General features: G+C 40.1%; 1 protein-coding gene across 1 annotated transcript in view; it reads left to right on the top strand.

The window, feature by feature from the left end:
- Nucleotides 1–16,212, top strand: part of ipo11 (importin 11) — a 192,158-nt gene that overhangs the window by 61,718 nt on the left and 114,228 nt on the right. Inside the window, exons 16-19 of the mRNA XM_079552025.1 lie at nucleotides 9,864–9,990; nucleotides 11,707–11,740; nucleotides 11,837–11,877; nucleotides 13,859–13,975. Of these exons, the coding sequence (XP_079408151.1) occupies nucleotides 9,864–9,990; nucleotides 11,707–11,740; nucleotides 11,837–11,877; nucleotides 13,859–13,975 (319 nt within the window). The remainder of the gene's footprint in view (nucleotides 1–9,863; nucleotides 9,991–11,706; nucleotides 11,741–11,836; nucleotides 11,878–13,858; nucleotides 13,976–16,212) is intronic.

The following is a 16,212-nucleotide window of genomic DNA, read 5'->3' as shown; positions in this document are numbered from 1 at the left end:
ATGTAGCGGTAATAACAGTTCTGTCGCTGCTAAACACTGTGTTTTTCAGTCTGACATTCAAAGCTGCTGTTTTGTCTGGTTTCTCTTGACGTGATGGTCAAATGTGTCGATGACGAGCTGGAAGTGAACGTGGCGCAGTGTAATCAGGCAGCATTAATGACATTAGTGGTGTCTGCTGAATGGAGTACTTAACATTTTGTCCATGCAAACCAAACTAACAGACGATTAACCTTAGTTCAGCCTTTAAGTATTGCCACTTGGTCAGCGGGAAGTGATTAAGCGGTCAAACAAGGAGACGGCTCATGCCATGTTGAGGGCACGGGAATTGCTCCAAAATTGTGCGAATGCAGTGTCAGAATTGAGTGAGGATGCAATATTATGCATGAATGCTGCAATCCATTAGTCATAAGTTTATTATTGTAAGTTTCCAAAAATGTTCTGGATTAGTTGAGAACTTAGCTAACCATTAATATATCAATTAACCCTGCCCTTTTGTCAATACATTATTTGATCTAATGGTAATAATGTTTTGTTTAAAGGGAACCATGTTCTCTCATCAAAAACATACCTGGAGTTGTGTTTCAGGCCCCTTCTTTGAGTAATCTTTGAATTTTCTCAAGTGGCTATTCTTGGGACTATGGCCACAGCTCCCGAAAAGCTCTTCCTGAGGTCCTACATATCCAGGAAATGCTTTACTTACCTCTCGATCTCTTGGTAAGATTTATATTTACATGGAAAACTAATAAACACTTGTCAATGTTTTTTCTCACTCTCCATTGAAACGGCTGCGCAGCAAAGGGGAGTAAGAGGGGTTGGCGGGGTTGAGAGGAGGGACTTATGGGGAGATCGCTTAAAAATCAGGAAGTGATGCTACTGTAGGTGTTTTCTACTCAACAAAGTGTACGATGGTGATAAAGTGACATTATCAAATACCTGCGAAAAGCGTAATATCCTCTCATCAATAACGCTTCTGTAAAAAGTAATTCAAATAAAATAGTGAGTTAAATGTGTTTTTTAGCACTTTCCTTTGTGTCAAATACAACACCTAAATCCATCCATCCATCCATTTTCTTCCGCTTTATCCGGGGCCGGGTCGCGGGGGCAGCAGTCTCAGCAGAGATGCCCAAACTTCCCGGTCCACACACACCTCCTCCAGCTGTTCTGGGGGGACCCCGAGGCGACACCAGTCCAGCTCGGAGACATAGTCCCAGCACCTAAATCTTTGTGAAAATTATGTTTCGAACATCGTCTTTTGTATTGCATATTTATATTATGTTTATTTCATATACTGAATGCTTCATTAAACTATTGGGCGCAGCATGCTGGTTGGATCACACGGTAGATCCAAAAGTAGACGCCCTGAGTCTCCGTATGGCTTTGGATAAAGTTGCGAATGAGAATGAGAGTGCCTGGCGTGGACTTTGTTGTGAAGTCTGTCCTTAAAGGTCCTATAGCATGCTTTTAGCCATGTTGTTATGCTAATTCCTTATCAAAAACACCCCCAGAGTGTTTTTTGGCTTCATTCATGCAGTTCTCAGCAATCCTCCTGAATCCATCTCTCTGTTGTTTCGTCACAGCGGAACGGAAGTGTTCGATGTCTGTAATATAATGCATTACGGCCTGATTTTAATTTGTGAAAGAGCTTTTTCATTTTTTCTGTCGTAAGAGAGAAACAAAGAGAAAAAAAACAAAAACAAAGGATGTGCCCAAGGTGCTTCCAGGTCAGCTGGGGCCAAAACAAACACATCCCCTGAGCGTCTGAACAGACGTCATGTTTGTGCTGCAGCTGTGAAGATGGAGCTCGTTATAACCTATTCTGGACACACCTGTTCTTTATTCTTACCTAACAATAATGTCACGGAGAAAAAGAAGCATGTTTGGCTACGAGGACTTTATTCAACCTTCCTAAAGAAGAGGCCACTCGTCAGAAGTCGTTTTTTCTCTCCGGGATTCGGCGACTATCACCAAAATAGTGTTTTTCTGTGACTGTCTCTGATGGATGTTTGGTGAACCTTTGCCTGAATCAAAGTGGATTAACTTTTATAACCAATGCGAGTCCCATCATGTAAACGGCGATGGACCAGAGCGGTGAACGCGCGTTAACTTGTGTGTTGGCCATTTATGAAGCTGTGTTGCAGATGTCAACTCCTTATAACTGCATCGTGAAGTAACTTCAATTATTTCTTTTATTATTGTTTATTATTATTTATATTACGATAAAGTTGTATGTGCAGAAAGTGGGGGCGGAGTTAACTGAATCGAAGCGTTGTGTCTACCTCCAGAAAACACACAAAAATGAGTGCTCCATAGTTGTAGAGGCAATATATCATATAAATGCCTATACTTAACTTTGGAATGGCTAAAATAGCATTAAACAGATCCTTTAAAACATCACTGCTGTAGACGTACATTTGTTAAAAACTGATCAGAAGGCGACGCTTTTGAAGTGTGTAGACATTTTGTGGTCTCTGGTGTCTTTTACATCCTTGCAACTTAAGTTTCCATAGCCTTGTCATTTTTTCTGCCTACTGAATTTTTTTAATTCACAGTGTACACTTGAAGCACACAAAAAAATGCACTTTAGGTACTGGTTTCGTCTCTATTTTTTCAACACAGCTAAACTGAATGGATGGTTGAAAATAATGAAATATTGCTAAAATATTAGTAATAGTTTTCTCAACTTGTGCTGGCCTACCCCCACTATTAACAGGTCCTCGTCATTCCCACAAAAGTGTCATGGGAACAGAGATAAAGCCGTGGATAGAAGTTGTCAAAAGTGAAGTCCCGGAGGGATAGTGTGATGGTGCGGAACAAAGACATGCCCTGAGCTCAGAGACCTGGGGCAGGCCACAAACAAAGGCAGCAGCCCCCGGAAGGTCTGCCACAGGGTCAGCTTTGACGTCACATTACAGCTCTGCAGATGTCACTGAGTGTGTGATCCTGCCCACACGCTGCAGGTGCCAGCACATCCCCACATTACCTGCACCAGTCCTCAGTTCACCTCTGCTGCTGTAAAGTTTACTATTAAGATAGGCTATTGCTTTTGTTTCTCATTTTAATTGATCATTTCATTTGATCAGCTGACAGTTTGAAATAATGGCTTCATGAAATCCACCGTAGTCCAATGTAAAAAAAAAAAAAAAACACTGTGAAATAGAAAATAAAGGCTACACTTCACATTGTCTCTCAACACAGCTTTGAGCCCCCATCAAATCATTTCAAACATGGGATTTTTCTGTGATTTTTTTTTAAATTTCTCACATGAAACACTTGTCGAGATGTCAGTTTTCCATCAATGTAATGAAAACATAAATTATTGTGTGCCTATGAAACTGAAAGTGCTGCTGAAGAAATGTGATGATTGCACTGCTGAGCCACTTTGGTGTTGCAATTGGAGACCTACTGACTTAATGCCTTTTCATAGAGTCATTATGAACCCATTACAATCCAATATCTTGAGACCCTGTGATATACTTTGAAATAATCCTGCAAGAGAATAATGTGAGTCATTACAAATGTAGTTATTTCTCTCTTCATCTTAAAGGTCCTTAACAGGCCCTCTGTGGGATTCCTGATGGGAGAAGTTTTTATACGGAAAGTTATAAAACGCAGCCTTCTTATTAATAGCAGCTGAGACGATATCTCGCTGTTTTCTTAACGGAGGCATGTCATGCAAAATCAAGTTTTTTGAGTTTTAAAGGGTTTACAAATGTTAAAACTAAGTATTTTCCTCCCCCTACAAGTTCCAACAATGTCCTAATGTACAGAACGAGCTCAAACCTGTTCACCACAACTGCCTCTAAAATCCTGCACTGTCACTAAAAAAGGTGTTAATTCGGGTCCGAAGTGCCGTCATGCACGAGCTTAGTTACATGTATGACCTGAGGTGGCAGTAGTGAGTATAAAATGGTTAACTTGCATCTAGCCCCTTAAAACCAGGGCTGGGCAATATGGCAACAAAAGAAATATTTTTCCCCCCTCATATTTATCTCGATTTTTTCTTTTTTTTCTTCATAATGTGAATGAAGATATATACATGCAAATGATTCATGAACTTAGACATATCTTTTGTACAAACCTCAGCTCAAACAATAACGAAGGTTTTCCTCCAGTATCATATCTCACACAAAAATGTCCCCAATGTCCCCAAACTCCAAAACTAAGAGCTGTTTCTGCCAAAGAAATGGCTGTAACCCTGACAATTATAAAGTACCATGACAGTCATTGAGATTCTGATTAATTGCCCAGCCCTAGTTGGTGTGTGGTCAAAAGCATACCTGTAGTGTTACACTACTTCACTTTGGTCATTTCTTCCTGGTCCATCATCCAACATTGGGAACATGTGGGCAGTTCTGCACTGAGAGTATGTACACGGCGGTGCCAATCCTTACAGAGACATTATTTCAATTAATAAAACAAAAAATATCAATGCTCAAAGAATGTCTTTGAGATTGGGAATTCTTCTGCAGTTACACACAATTGCTTCAGCTATTGCACGGTATCTATTTATTATTGATGCAACTTTTTCTATGTAGACTCGACTAACTGAATGAATTGCCAATTAAACTAAAAGGAAGCATGCTATGTTGATATATATTTATTGAACTTGCTTTATCTATCTGTTGTCCAGAAATAATGGACTTGTTGGTCCTGGGCCAGGCCTTTCCTGGAGATTGGAGGAGCCTTGGATTCATTTGCAGGTTTTTGGTTTAGAGCCTGTTCACCTGACATTTTGTCTTTAAGAGTTGTGCTACTGTAATAAGACAGCATAAGGCAGATGGATGACATATTGGAGATTCAAGGTGGCTGAAAAAAAAGTGTACTGTAAATTAGTGTATGCGATATCCATGGTATGAAAACCGTGACCGAAAACACAGCAATTTCACGTGTTTATATCTAAAAAGTCAAAACCAGGGCTTTATTCAATAAACAGGGTTTGTTTATGGTACATTTGTAATTAGTTATGTCTTTACATGCCGCGAAGGATCAATGAAGTGTAATATTACACTACCTTCAGAAGGGCCAAGACCCGAAACGTTTACATGAGGTGTAAGTAATAAGCACTTTTTCTGGGAGCTACTTAGTTGTGCGGACTTTTTTTCTCATCTTCATAGTCTACTTTGATCCTGCACACTATTAAGATTGAATGTGCGTGTTTTTCTTTTTTAACGCTGAAATGCATGGGAGTCTTGTTTTAGTTTGGGAGTTTTTTGCTCCAATGTTCTTGTTACTCTTGATCGTAAAACAGGAATTTCTCACATGATTGCAATGCTATACAGAAAAAAAACGTAAGTAGGTATTTATTATCAGCCCTATAGAATAGAATTACTGAAGTACACTATTTAATGGGAGGAGTCTGTCTACCATATCAACACTACTGAAGTGTGTAAGCCTTTGAAGAGTCGATCATACTGTTGCTTACATCTCATCCATCCCCGTGAGCCTAAGCCATACATGTCATACCTGTGAAGCCCTATATGATCTGTAGAAAAGAACACACAGCCCTTTGGATCAGTCAATCCCCTTTGGATCAGTCACTCTGACACTTTTTAATGGCCTCAAGGAGCTGGAGCTGCTGACAGAATCCACTCTTCACCTCTCCTACCACACGCTATAGTTCTGCAGAGGTTTTACATTACTCGCCATAGCGACTGTGAGAGTTCATTTGCAGAAACGGATTAGTGCAGATCTTTAAAAACCAGAGCCCTGTTTTTGCAAGCGAACGTGTACAATGCTCTGGCTTAAGGATTAATTGTAATTTCAGTGGACAACTATCAAAGGGCGCAGTTAAGTATTTGAATCAAAAGTCTCAACTGACTCCCCTCTTATCCTGCTGCTTTAAAACTTTCTAGCACTTTTTGATACTCATTGGACTTATTGAAATCCCCCCAACCAAGTACCCCTGCCCGCTAGTGTGCTGCCCATTAGATAGAAGCTAATCCTTTTTATTAAAAAGGTTTTCTGGTTGAATTAACTCATCTTTGAAATTAAGAATCATCCAGAATATTCGGTTTAATTGTATTTCATTGTTGAATCATTCCAAGCATCCATTGCTTTGTGTTTGGTGCCCCTGGTTAGTGCAGCTGAAAACTATTCTGTCCTCATTGTTGTGGGTTTGAGCTGTAGCTATATTATAGATTGTCCCGCAACATTTATGATGACTGCTATTCTTGTGGTCCGTCTTACCAAGAAAAGACTGATAGGCAATTGTGCCTTTTCAAGCTCCAAAACCTTGGAATGAGATCCTACTAAATGTTACAATGGTTCACTATTCAATATTGTGGTTCAATATTAGAATGATTCACTCCCCGTTTTCAAATCTCTTCTGAAAATATGTTTTCTTTAAGCTTTGACTTATTTTTGCATGTGCTTATTCTATTTTGAAATTGTGTACAGCACTTTTATCCACTGTGTTTTAAAGTGCTTTATCCAATCCAATCCACTTTATTTATATAGCACATTTAAACAACAAAACGTTTCCAAAGTGCTGCGCACGCAACAAACTAAATTTATAAATCAAGTTGGACTGGATTGGATGAAAAAGGCCCATGTGGTGTGAAATTAAGATGGCGCAACTTTCTCCTCCACAGTTCTCCAGGACAATCATAGCCCGAAGTTAAAACACTAATTGGTTTTGGTACTTGGGGACTGTTGGACGTCTTTCTGTTTCCTCAAATCAGCCATTTTCTGAAGCCCTGTGAGTGTGACTGTTTTGATGTCGGCTGCAAAACGAAATCGAAACTGACTTAATCACGTGCACAGCATTAGGCAGTGGCTTTGAGAATTGAGAATGTCTTGGCTCTCCCTGTGGACTGAGCACTGTGGCGGTCTGTAGAAACCCGCTTCAGTGTAGATGAGTCATAATGTGACCTTTTGTTATGAATGACTGCTCCTCACCTCCCCCTGTCTTTGCAGCCTTTTCCCGCACACTGGCAATACTTATTCTCACCCTAGTGCTAAAGCTCTTCACCATTTAAGGGCACAAAGCTTTCTGCAATAATATGCTCACCCACATGTCAGATTTTATTTTAGCTTAGAATTATAGTTTTAATATTTTTTTTTTACGTCTGAGAAGCTGAGTGATTAGCTGTATTTTCATTTATTTTTTTTACCTTGCCCTGAAGCTATAATTTCTATTACGGTAACAACAAAAAGCAACGCTGGCTTTAATTGCCTCATTGCAATCTCTGTTTAGCATTGAACCAACAAGACTACTCTTAAGAAATATGTGAGGGAAATAAAACTATCGCTATTTAATACAGCAATAAAGACTTTGGCTTTGGCTGGTTCTTTTTTTGTTAAGGTTTACGGTCTATCGTTGACCATTTGCACCGTGATTTAGCACTGCCATTCCCAAGGACTAGCAGGTTGCCGTGCCATTATTGAGCTACAAAGCTCCCGCGGCCTGACCACAAAAAGGCGCCACCAAAAAAGTCACACACACTAATAATTTGTTGGACCGCATTTAGCTTTGATTACAGCGCGCATTCGCCCTGGCGTTGTTTCCAGAGTTGCATTCATTTTTCACCAAGATCTTGTATTGATGATGGAAGAGTGTGACCACTACACAAAGCCCTCTCCAGCACGTCCCAAAGATTCTCAATAGATACAGACAGCATCTCGTCATAGAAGGGGGCGTGGCTTCATCGAGGGGGAAATCTTTAGAAAAAACACAATTTTCCACTGTTTTTTTTTTTTTTTTTTTTGATCAACTTTTTATTGGTGCGATGCCATTGTTGCAATTTACAATTTTTCCAGTATAGTAGACAGGCATAGCACATTTTTTCCCCATTTCTATTCCCCAGTCCCTCTTAAGATGGGCCTCGTATCTGTTGAATCATCAAATGATACCCAAAAACAGATACACTGATGGCAGTTCCTTAAGGAAAGATCAACACAGAACAAATGGAAATGAGAGCAAAAGAGAAAAAAAAAAAAAAAAAAAAAGACAAAAAGACAAAAACAATAGAATAATAATAAAATCAAATAAAATAAAATGAAATATAATATGACCCTGTCCAGGATATACAACCACAAGTGCATTGGTATGTTATTTGAAATTACAAATTACAAAGTGCTAATTTCCTCCGTCAAAAGACATCTGCGGAAATAGCAAAATATACATAAAGAATATGTACAATATGTAGAGACCATTCACAACAGGATACATGCAATTATGTACAATGTACAATAGTATACATGCAGAAAAAGGAACAAAAAAAAAAATCGAATGCAGTTTCTATTCCACAACCAGTGTAGACAGTAGATTGGACCAACAAGTAATATTTTCAGTTTTTGCTCCGTGGATTCGAGCGGCAGAAAGCTCCAACTGAATTATATCTCTATAGTAGACAAGCCATTCCCTCACAGTCAGAGGTTGCACTTTCTTCCATCTACAAACTACCATCTTTTTGGCAGCTGTTAAACCAGCTAATATTATTCAACGTTTTTTAATTGTCAGATTTAATTTTGATGTATTATCTAGCAGAATAACCCTTGGAGTGCAGGGTATGGCTATTCCAGTAATATTAGAGAGTATCTTCGAGACATTCTCCCAAAACTGGAGAACCTCCGGGCATTGCCACACCATATGGAGAAAAGTACCAAATTTTCCACTGTTTTTTGTCATTTTCTGGTGGAATATCAACTTATTTATCACACATAAATAAAGTCAAGTGTAAATCGGGCCCATATGGATATTTTCTCACAGCAGATTGTTCAGTAGAAGGGAAAAAACAGCAGTCGTAGCTGGCGCTAGCTAGCAATAGCCCAATGCTAACATGTAGCATCAAGTTAGCATTCTCCGTTATTTTTGTATTTATGGGCTGTTGAACCACTTTGCTCCTCTCCATGTCGTTGCATCTTTATTTAGTAGAAAACTATATTCATAATTCAGCATTTGTTAAAGTAGTTTTTGAATAATTAGAGATTTTTCTCCAAATTGTTCTCCCCCTTAACTGTTTTCAAACATGACCATATATGGGCAATTCCGGAGATGCCGTCTGTATCTATGGGGTCAAAATCTGGACTCTGGAGGCCGATGTATGCGTGAAAATGCATTGTCATCTTGGAATATGCCATCAGTGAAGAAGAAAACTATTGATAGAATAACCTGGTCATTCAGGATGTTGATCTCACAAAGTATTGCTGAACCTAAACCTGACCAACTGCAGCGACCACAGAGCCTAACAGTTAGTTTAATACAGATGGCCACTCTTTCTCTCATAATTTTACATTGAAATATAATAAAGTTACCGTTGGTTAAATATTGATTCCAAATAGTATTTTTTTATTTCACACTTTATAGACAAATTCCACACACACATTTCGTCCCTGTACTGGTCCAGGCTCGTGTTCTTGCACCAGACAGGCTCTGGGATTACTGCGGGTGCTATTATGTTCCCCATCTCCGGCGGTTTAGTTTAAAATGTGCTTGAACATATTTTTGGTTCTTTGAGTCCCATTGAAAATGCAGCGCAGGATGCCGTCTGTGGATCTGACACCAGCAAATGTTTGTCTCTTCCGACCCACGCTCACCCCAGCTCTTCTTTTAGTCGAGAAATGTAGGCTAACTTTGAACTTGGCAACCGCCTTGGTTTCCTTTCATAATTTCGACGAACCCGCTTGTCTAAAACTTGGATTCCAATACTTTTGTAAACCTGGGACTCCCTTCTGTAAAACGACAACTGAAGCTTGCAATACTTTCAAGCAGAAAAACTTTTAAAATCTTGTATCATTTATGTGGATAGTTTTATTACTGGACCTTGTTTACAGCTGTTGCACTTTTAAGCGTGAAAACATTTGTATTGCTTTGATCAAGTGTGTACGTTATCAAATACTATTGATTCGCTCTTTCCGTGCAGGTACAAGTTGATCCGGCGGCGCGTCATCTGGCTAATAGGACAATGGATCTCGGTCAAGTTCAAATCGGACCTGCGACCTTTGCTGTACGAGGTCATCCTGAGCCTGATGCAGGACCCAGACTTGGTGGTGAGTCTGTGAAACACTGTAGAAAACCTTTTTGAGATTATTTACTCGCCTTGTCCCATAAAAAAAACCAAAAAAACACTGGGGTTGTTATGACTCAAATGGCCCATAAATATGCACAGCCAGCTCCACAAACACAATTCACTGCCTAACTGAGCAGAATAGCGGCAATTATGTCTGCAATTTCCTCCACAGAGCACAACACTCCAGCTTTCCCATCGCTTTGGTTTTTGTATTTATCCAAATGTTTTCTATTTTTCTGTTAAAGTTAAATTGGCTTGTGACTGTATGTATCCTTGCATACACAAAACCCAGTTTCTCATCACCCGGAATGGGAATCTACATGTCCACGTACGTACCCTAGGTTGAGAAACACTGCAAATGGGATTATTATCTAATTAAGATTAAGATTAAGATTAATTCTCGTGAAATATGCACAAGGCCCCTGCAAACCTCCACGATATCAGCGAAGCATAATTAAATTAGCATTCCTATTAAAATAGAGCCCCTTTTCCTAGTTGTCCTCACATCAGTCCGTAAAGCAGGATTTCAGTGTTTCATTGTGTAGAATGATATGGTGCCATGTATAGTGCGAATCCCATTGTATTTATTACTGTATTTCTTTGACTTACAGTTTTAACAGATTTACTCAAATGAAAATAGATCTATTCATCATCAAAGTCTCTTATAGTACTATTTTACGAACTAACGACTTCAATGATATTCTTTTGCCGCTTCATCTCTAATCACCATTGCTGTAGGTGGGACAGTTTTATTTATGACTTTTCCGTTCTAGTCCAGTACTTGACGGAATTGAACTTTGGGAGCTCATTGGCGTCCATGTCCTCCTAGCCCAAGCAGTTTTTGAAAGTGTTTTTGTCTGACTTGTATAGCAATTAGGATTATATTTACAGTTTGTTTGCAAACTATAAATATAGGACCCAAAACCTCATTACTGCGACCTGCTTTACACAATACATCAAAGATCCTTCACTTACATGTTTATATACAGCTTCATGACAAAAATCACAACTGTATTCTCACCGGGTCACAAAAGGTCACACAAGTCATAATTCACTAAACAATAAACTGAATTGCAGTGTATAGAACTGTATAGACTTTGCTATAATGGTCAATTTCTTCATGTTATCTAAATATGTACATAATTATGCCTCATATACCATGGAGAAGTCTGGTTTCCACAATTAGTTCTGAATATTGTGTCTGAATGAATCATTCCATTTCACTGTGACATCCCCTTCACACCAGAGGCTGCTCATGCATGAAATACGATTTCTTAATTGTCCAAAAGCATTTAAAAAAGCTGAAATAGTCCGTAGAATATTTTCATGAATGATTTTTTTCGTTTGATAATGTGATCTAATGCCTTCTCTGAACATGTTAAGTCTATGTAGATGTAGCAAATAAGACGAATAAAGGTTGTCTTTCATTGTTGCTTCTGCCAGCTCTTCCCGGCACATGCTCAATGCTCCGTGGTGCGATGTCTCAATGTAGCACCTCTGCAGTCCAAACAGACTTGTGAAGATATTTCCCACCAGCAGTTTTCACACTTGTTCTCACTTTTTTTTATTTTTAACCGCATTTATCACTCTCGCACTGCTACTTCAGTCGCCTCAAGCCGAATATGTGGAGCTTTTAATACGGCGCTGTTGTTACACTTTTGGATTTTCTCTTTAATATCAATTCCTTTGCCCACAGGTGCGCATTGAGACCGCTACCACCCTGAAGCTCAATATCCTTGAGAGAAACACGATTGTAACACTTTCAAACATTTACTGTAATGTAAATTGTGGTGCTGATGTTTGATTTTGTCCTTAACTTCTGGAACCCGTCGATGATTTTGAGTTTCGAACGGAACAGTTTCTCCCAGTAAGTATTACATATTCTGCAATCTCTAGGGAATTGAGTGTTTATCAAGGGATTGTACTTAGGCGTAGTGCTGTACTCCCCTCTCTCATCTAAATGCTCACGCTTGCTTGGCGAGATAAGCTCCAGCCCCTGAAAGCAGAAAGCAGTAGACGATGAAAGTGTCAGAATGCCCGGAGTGTTGTGTGTTAGCTCAGAGATCATGTTTTGCCTGATGTAATGTTTATTTTTATATATATATATATATATATATATATATATAGACAGTACGTATTCAAGGGCTTTTCCCATACTTACTTACTATACAATATGTGAGATTGTAGCACACTGGTAATTTCCACCTTCAGTCTTTTGCCAGTTTGACTATAATCGTTTTTTGCCCGTCATCTGACACCCACCGCCATATGGCACCTTCTTGCCATCATAAGCAAATAAAAGAAAAGAAAATTAACTTTCTCACTCACAACTGTCAAATGGGGAAAAACTTTCAAGTATACGGACCGATATGTATATATATCTGCACCTTTGCACATAGAGTATTGTGCCAAAAATGCTAACGGGTGACTGGCAATCTTGAAAGTGGACATAAGATGCAAAATCCACTTTTTTGAGCTTTAAAGGAATAGGCCACTGTGTTTGCATACTGAGATGTTCTTGTCTGAGCTTAGACGAGTTGATGCAAACTGTCTTTATGCGCGCACTCAGTCACGCAAAAACACCGAACATGTTGTTCGCATTTAGCCCCTCCTCCTCTCCTCATGGATCCAAACGGGGATGAAGTTGGAAGTGACCAAGCTCTTCCATCAGACTTTCAAAGTGGATATAAAGAGGCGCTATTTTGTATGCCATAATAATACTTTAGGAGCACTTAGACTTTATTGCACGAATATCAGAGTGCTCCTAAGGTATATTATTATTATTACGCCTTACAATATAGTGCCCCTTTTTATCTGCGTAGAAAATGTTTAATTGTAACTATACTTGGATTGTGTAAACTCTTACGTAACCTTACTTAAGAGCTTTGCCGCTTCTAACTTCACCCCCGTTTGGGTCCATGAGGAGAGGAGAGGCTAAATGCTAACAACACCTTTGGTCTTTTTGCTTGACTGAGCGCACACATAAAGACCAGGTGAGCATCAACTCGTCTAAGCTCAGGTAAGAACATGATATCTCAGTATGTAAAAATGATGGCCTATTCCTTTAAATCATTCTGTAATGTTCCATCATCAAAGACATACCTTGAGTAGTATTTCACTACATTCACGTAGTTTTTAGTTATCCTTGGGCAAAGCTGTTTAATGTAGCTGTTCTTTTTTAGGTGTCGATGCTTCTTTCTGTACTTCCTGAATGTAATGTGTCATTGTTGAAACCCAAAACTGTCCACCTCATTAGTAATCCCATAATCCAACATTATATTGGTTCTGAGTTTATTAAGTATATTCATCATACTGAGCTGAAGCTATAAACTATGCTGTAATTCAAAATCGAAATGTATTCCTATGAAATATAAAATATCAATGATAAGGCTCCTGGGATGTTTTTAAGCCCCATAGGCACGAAGTGTCCACTTTAAGCAACAGAATAATAATGTGTCATTGTCTGAAAGCGAGATTTGGACTTGTAGGGCTCTATATTTATCAGTCTCTGTGATAAGCTGTGTGGTTCAAATTGGTGCTGACATCTCTGTGGGTGTCACTAAGGTTGGCATGAAGATACAGAGATACAAAATGTGCATTAAGCAATATATCAAGATTGAAAATGTATATCGAAAATACTCTTCATTTACCAATAGCATTGTCTTTAGAGTTAGCCAAAACTCTGTTGAGAAGTAAAGCAAAGAGCCACATACTCTATCTAGAATTTAATGCAGTATGATGACGCAATCTTGATCTCTCTACACAGGTCGAATTCCTAAGCATATCTTTTGTATATTCACAATTTAAATCCAATGTTTGTCAAACCTTTGCTTGTCTTTCTTCTGCAGTACCTCGAGTCCATTTTCGGGCTTCTATTTCAGCTTCTGCAGCAAGTGACGGAGTGCGACACCAAAATGCAAGTCCTCCACGTCATCTCCTGTGTCATCGAGAGAGTCAATATCCAGGTACGGCTCTGTTTCAGCCTTTTTCTGATCGAAACCAGGTCAGCGACATCTCCCGTCTAGTTGGAGTGCAAAAAAAGGGAAGCCGCTTGAAACGTAATTGCATTGCCGAGGATGACTCAAACTGCGCGGCATTCTCGAGATGAAATAACATTTTTAAAAGCGACCGGCTTTATTGATTTGCCATATTCAGAGTTCAAATTGTCTGCTCTGTAACGTCAGCTCCATTTTTTGCAGATAATGCTACTGTTTCCCTCTGTGACGCCACTTCTTTTCAGTGGATTCGCTTTGTCGATATTATCCACTTTACTGCCTTGACCCTCCTCTCTTGACCCCTCTGCGCTCCATTCACTTCCATTCTTAAGCACCTGCTCCCTAAAAAAAGATGCCTTGACTTGTAACTGTCAACCAAATGATGGCTCCCATCCACGTGCACTGTCACTCTGTCTGAGGCGTCCCTTGTGACTGTCCTCAGTTAAACTCCCTCAGTCAGTTAAAGGACCCATTAACTACTTACCTGGCTCATGAGGGATTTCCAGCCCACACAGGCATGGAGGGAACATGATGTTTGAAATGGTGGGCTTTTGAGTTTTTACCCCCCTTCTGTCAGTCATTGAAATGTCAGCACAGGCAGGTTTGTAGGCCAGTGTCATCTTTTTACTTAAGGCTGTGAGGAAGTGTCTTTTCAGTCTTCTCCACAGCTTTTTGGGCAGGTTTTGTGTAAGTGTAAATGAGGTAGAAAATATGTCAAAGTGGGGTGTGTGCCCCGGTCATTGCATGCTTCAAGGGAGGAGTGACGGGGCTGGAACAAACAAGTTCAGCCGCGTCTGACGGGAAAACTGTCCAAGCCTGTTAATCGAGAGTAACTTTTAGTAATCAATGACAACTGATTTTTGAGCTTTACCTTGCAATGTGTTTTATGGATGTAACGATTAATCGAAAATGTATTTAAATCGATATAAACTGCTTAAAATGTGAATCGATGTAAAAAAAAATATATATATTTATGTTAAAGCCTCCCTCGGCAACTCCATTTTGCCCGACCGGAATAGTTGCATTCTCACATTGCATTGCTAGAAACAGCGAGGTAGCTTTTGCTCAAGACAGGACCTCCCCCCGCCTCCCCCTGCCTCACCCCCAACACACACCACACCATGTAAACACATACACGTGTAGACATCGAAGCAGCAGCTCAGCAAAAATTAGCGGCTACACAGTCAGAAGTTAGCGTCAGCGGCCACCGCAGAGTTTAGCATTATGACAGAAGTTTACCAAAGATCAACCTGCTCTGATTCTGCTGCAATCCTCATCTAATGCCCATTTTTCAACAAATTTGCTCAAATATTTTCCATTGTCAGACTTTCCTATTTACACAAATTAGTATGCTTTCAGGTATCTCTTTGTTTATGTTTCATTTGGAAGAGTTTTAGCACTGCAGGGGATGGTTTTGTTTAAAGGGAGGCATGCAACATAGACTTTTTAGAGCTTTTTGCCGTGTTTCAATGTTCTCTCATGATTTATGGATCTTCACCAGTGGCTGTTCTTAGCATCGCTGCAACATCTCCACAAAACCTCCTCCTCTTCCCAAACAGCTCCTCCTGAAGCATAGGTAGCGGGTAGGCCAACGGGTAGGCCTTGGTGGGCCCTTTTATCTGTGGCCCACCCGACTGTCTGCATCATTCAGTGCCTCTCCCAGGACAGAGACAGCTGTGTGGCCCGAGCCTTTGTCTGTACAACCTATTGTGCACATCTGTCTGTTTTTGGAGCCGACCATGATGCAACACAGAGACAATGTCCTTTCCTCGTGTCCCCGACCCGCGGCTTGTCATACCCACAGCGCTGTTTGTTCCGCTGTGACCGGCTCCAGAGAACATTACAGGCCGCTAACACTCTGTTGGGGCATCTCAACTTAAATTTGCGGATTGTTTTAAGTTTTGCCTGATGAATGAATAGAGAGGCTTCACAACGACAGTGTGCATGAAGTCGCTGACCGTGTGCCAGTGTGCATGAAGTCGCCCATATTCAAACAGCCCATTGAATATGGGCTGTTTTTTGCTGCATTAATAAAAGACAGAGACGCAAATACTGGTCAATGCTGTTCAGTCACAGTGGCCTCGGTCAGAGCCTTTGATGGCCAAAGCATGTGCGTAATGAGCATAAAGCAGGCGGCAGCACTGGGAGAGGAGTGAGAACGCAACACCCTCCCACCGTGACATTTTTGGTGGCCCACCGGCTTTTCG

The sequence above is a fragment of the Gobius niger genome (genome assembly GCF_951799975.1).
Source record: "Gobius niger genome assembly, chromosome: 1".
NCBI lineage: Eukaryota > Metazoa > Chordata > Actinopteri > Gobiiformes > Gobiidae > Gobius > Gobius niger.
This window is presented reverse-complemented; position numbering and strand designations above follow the sequence as displayed.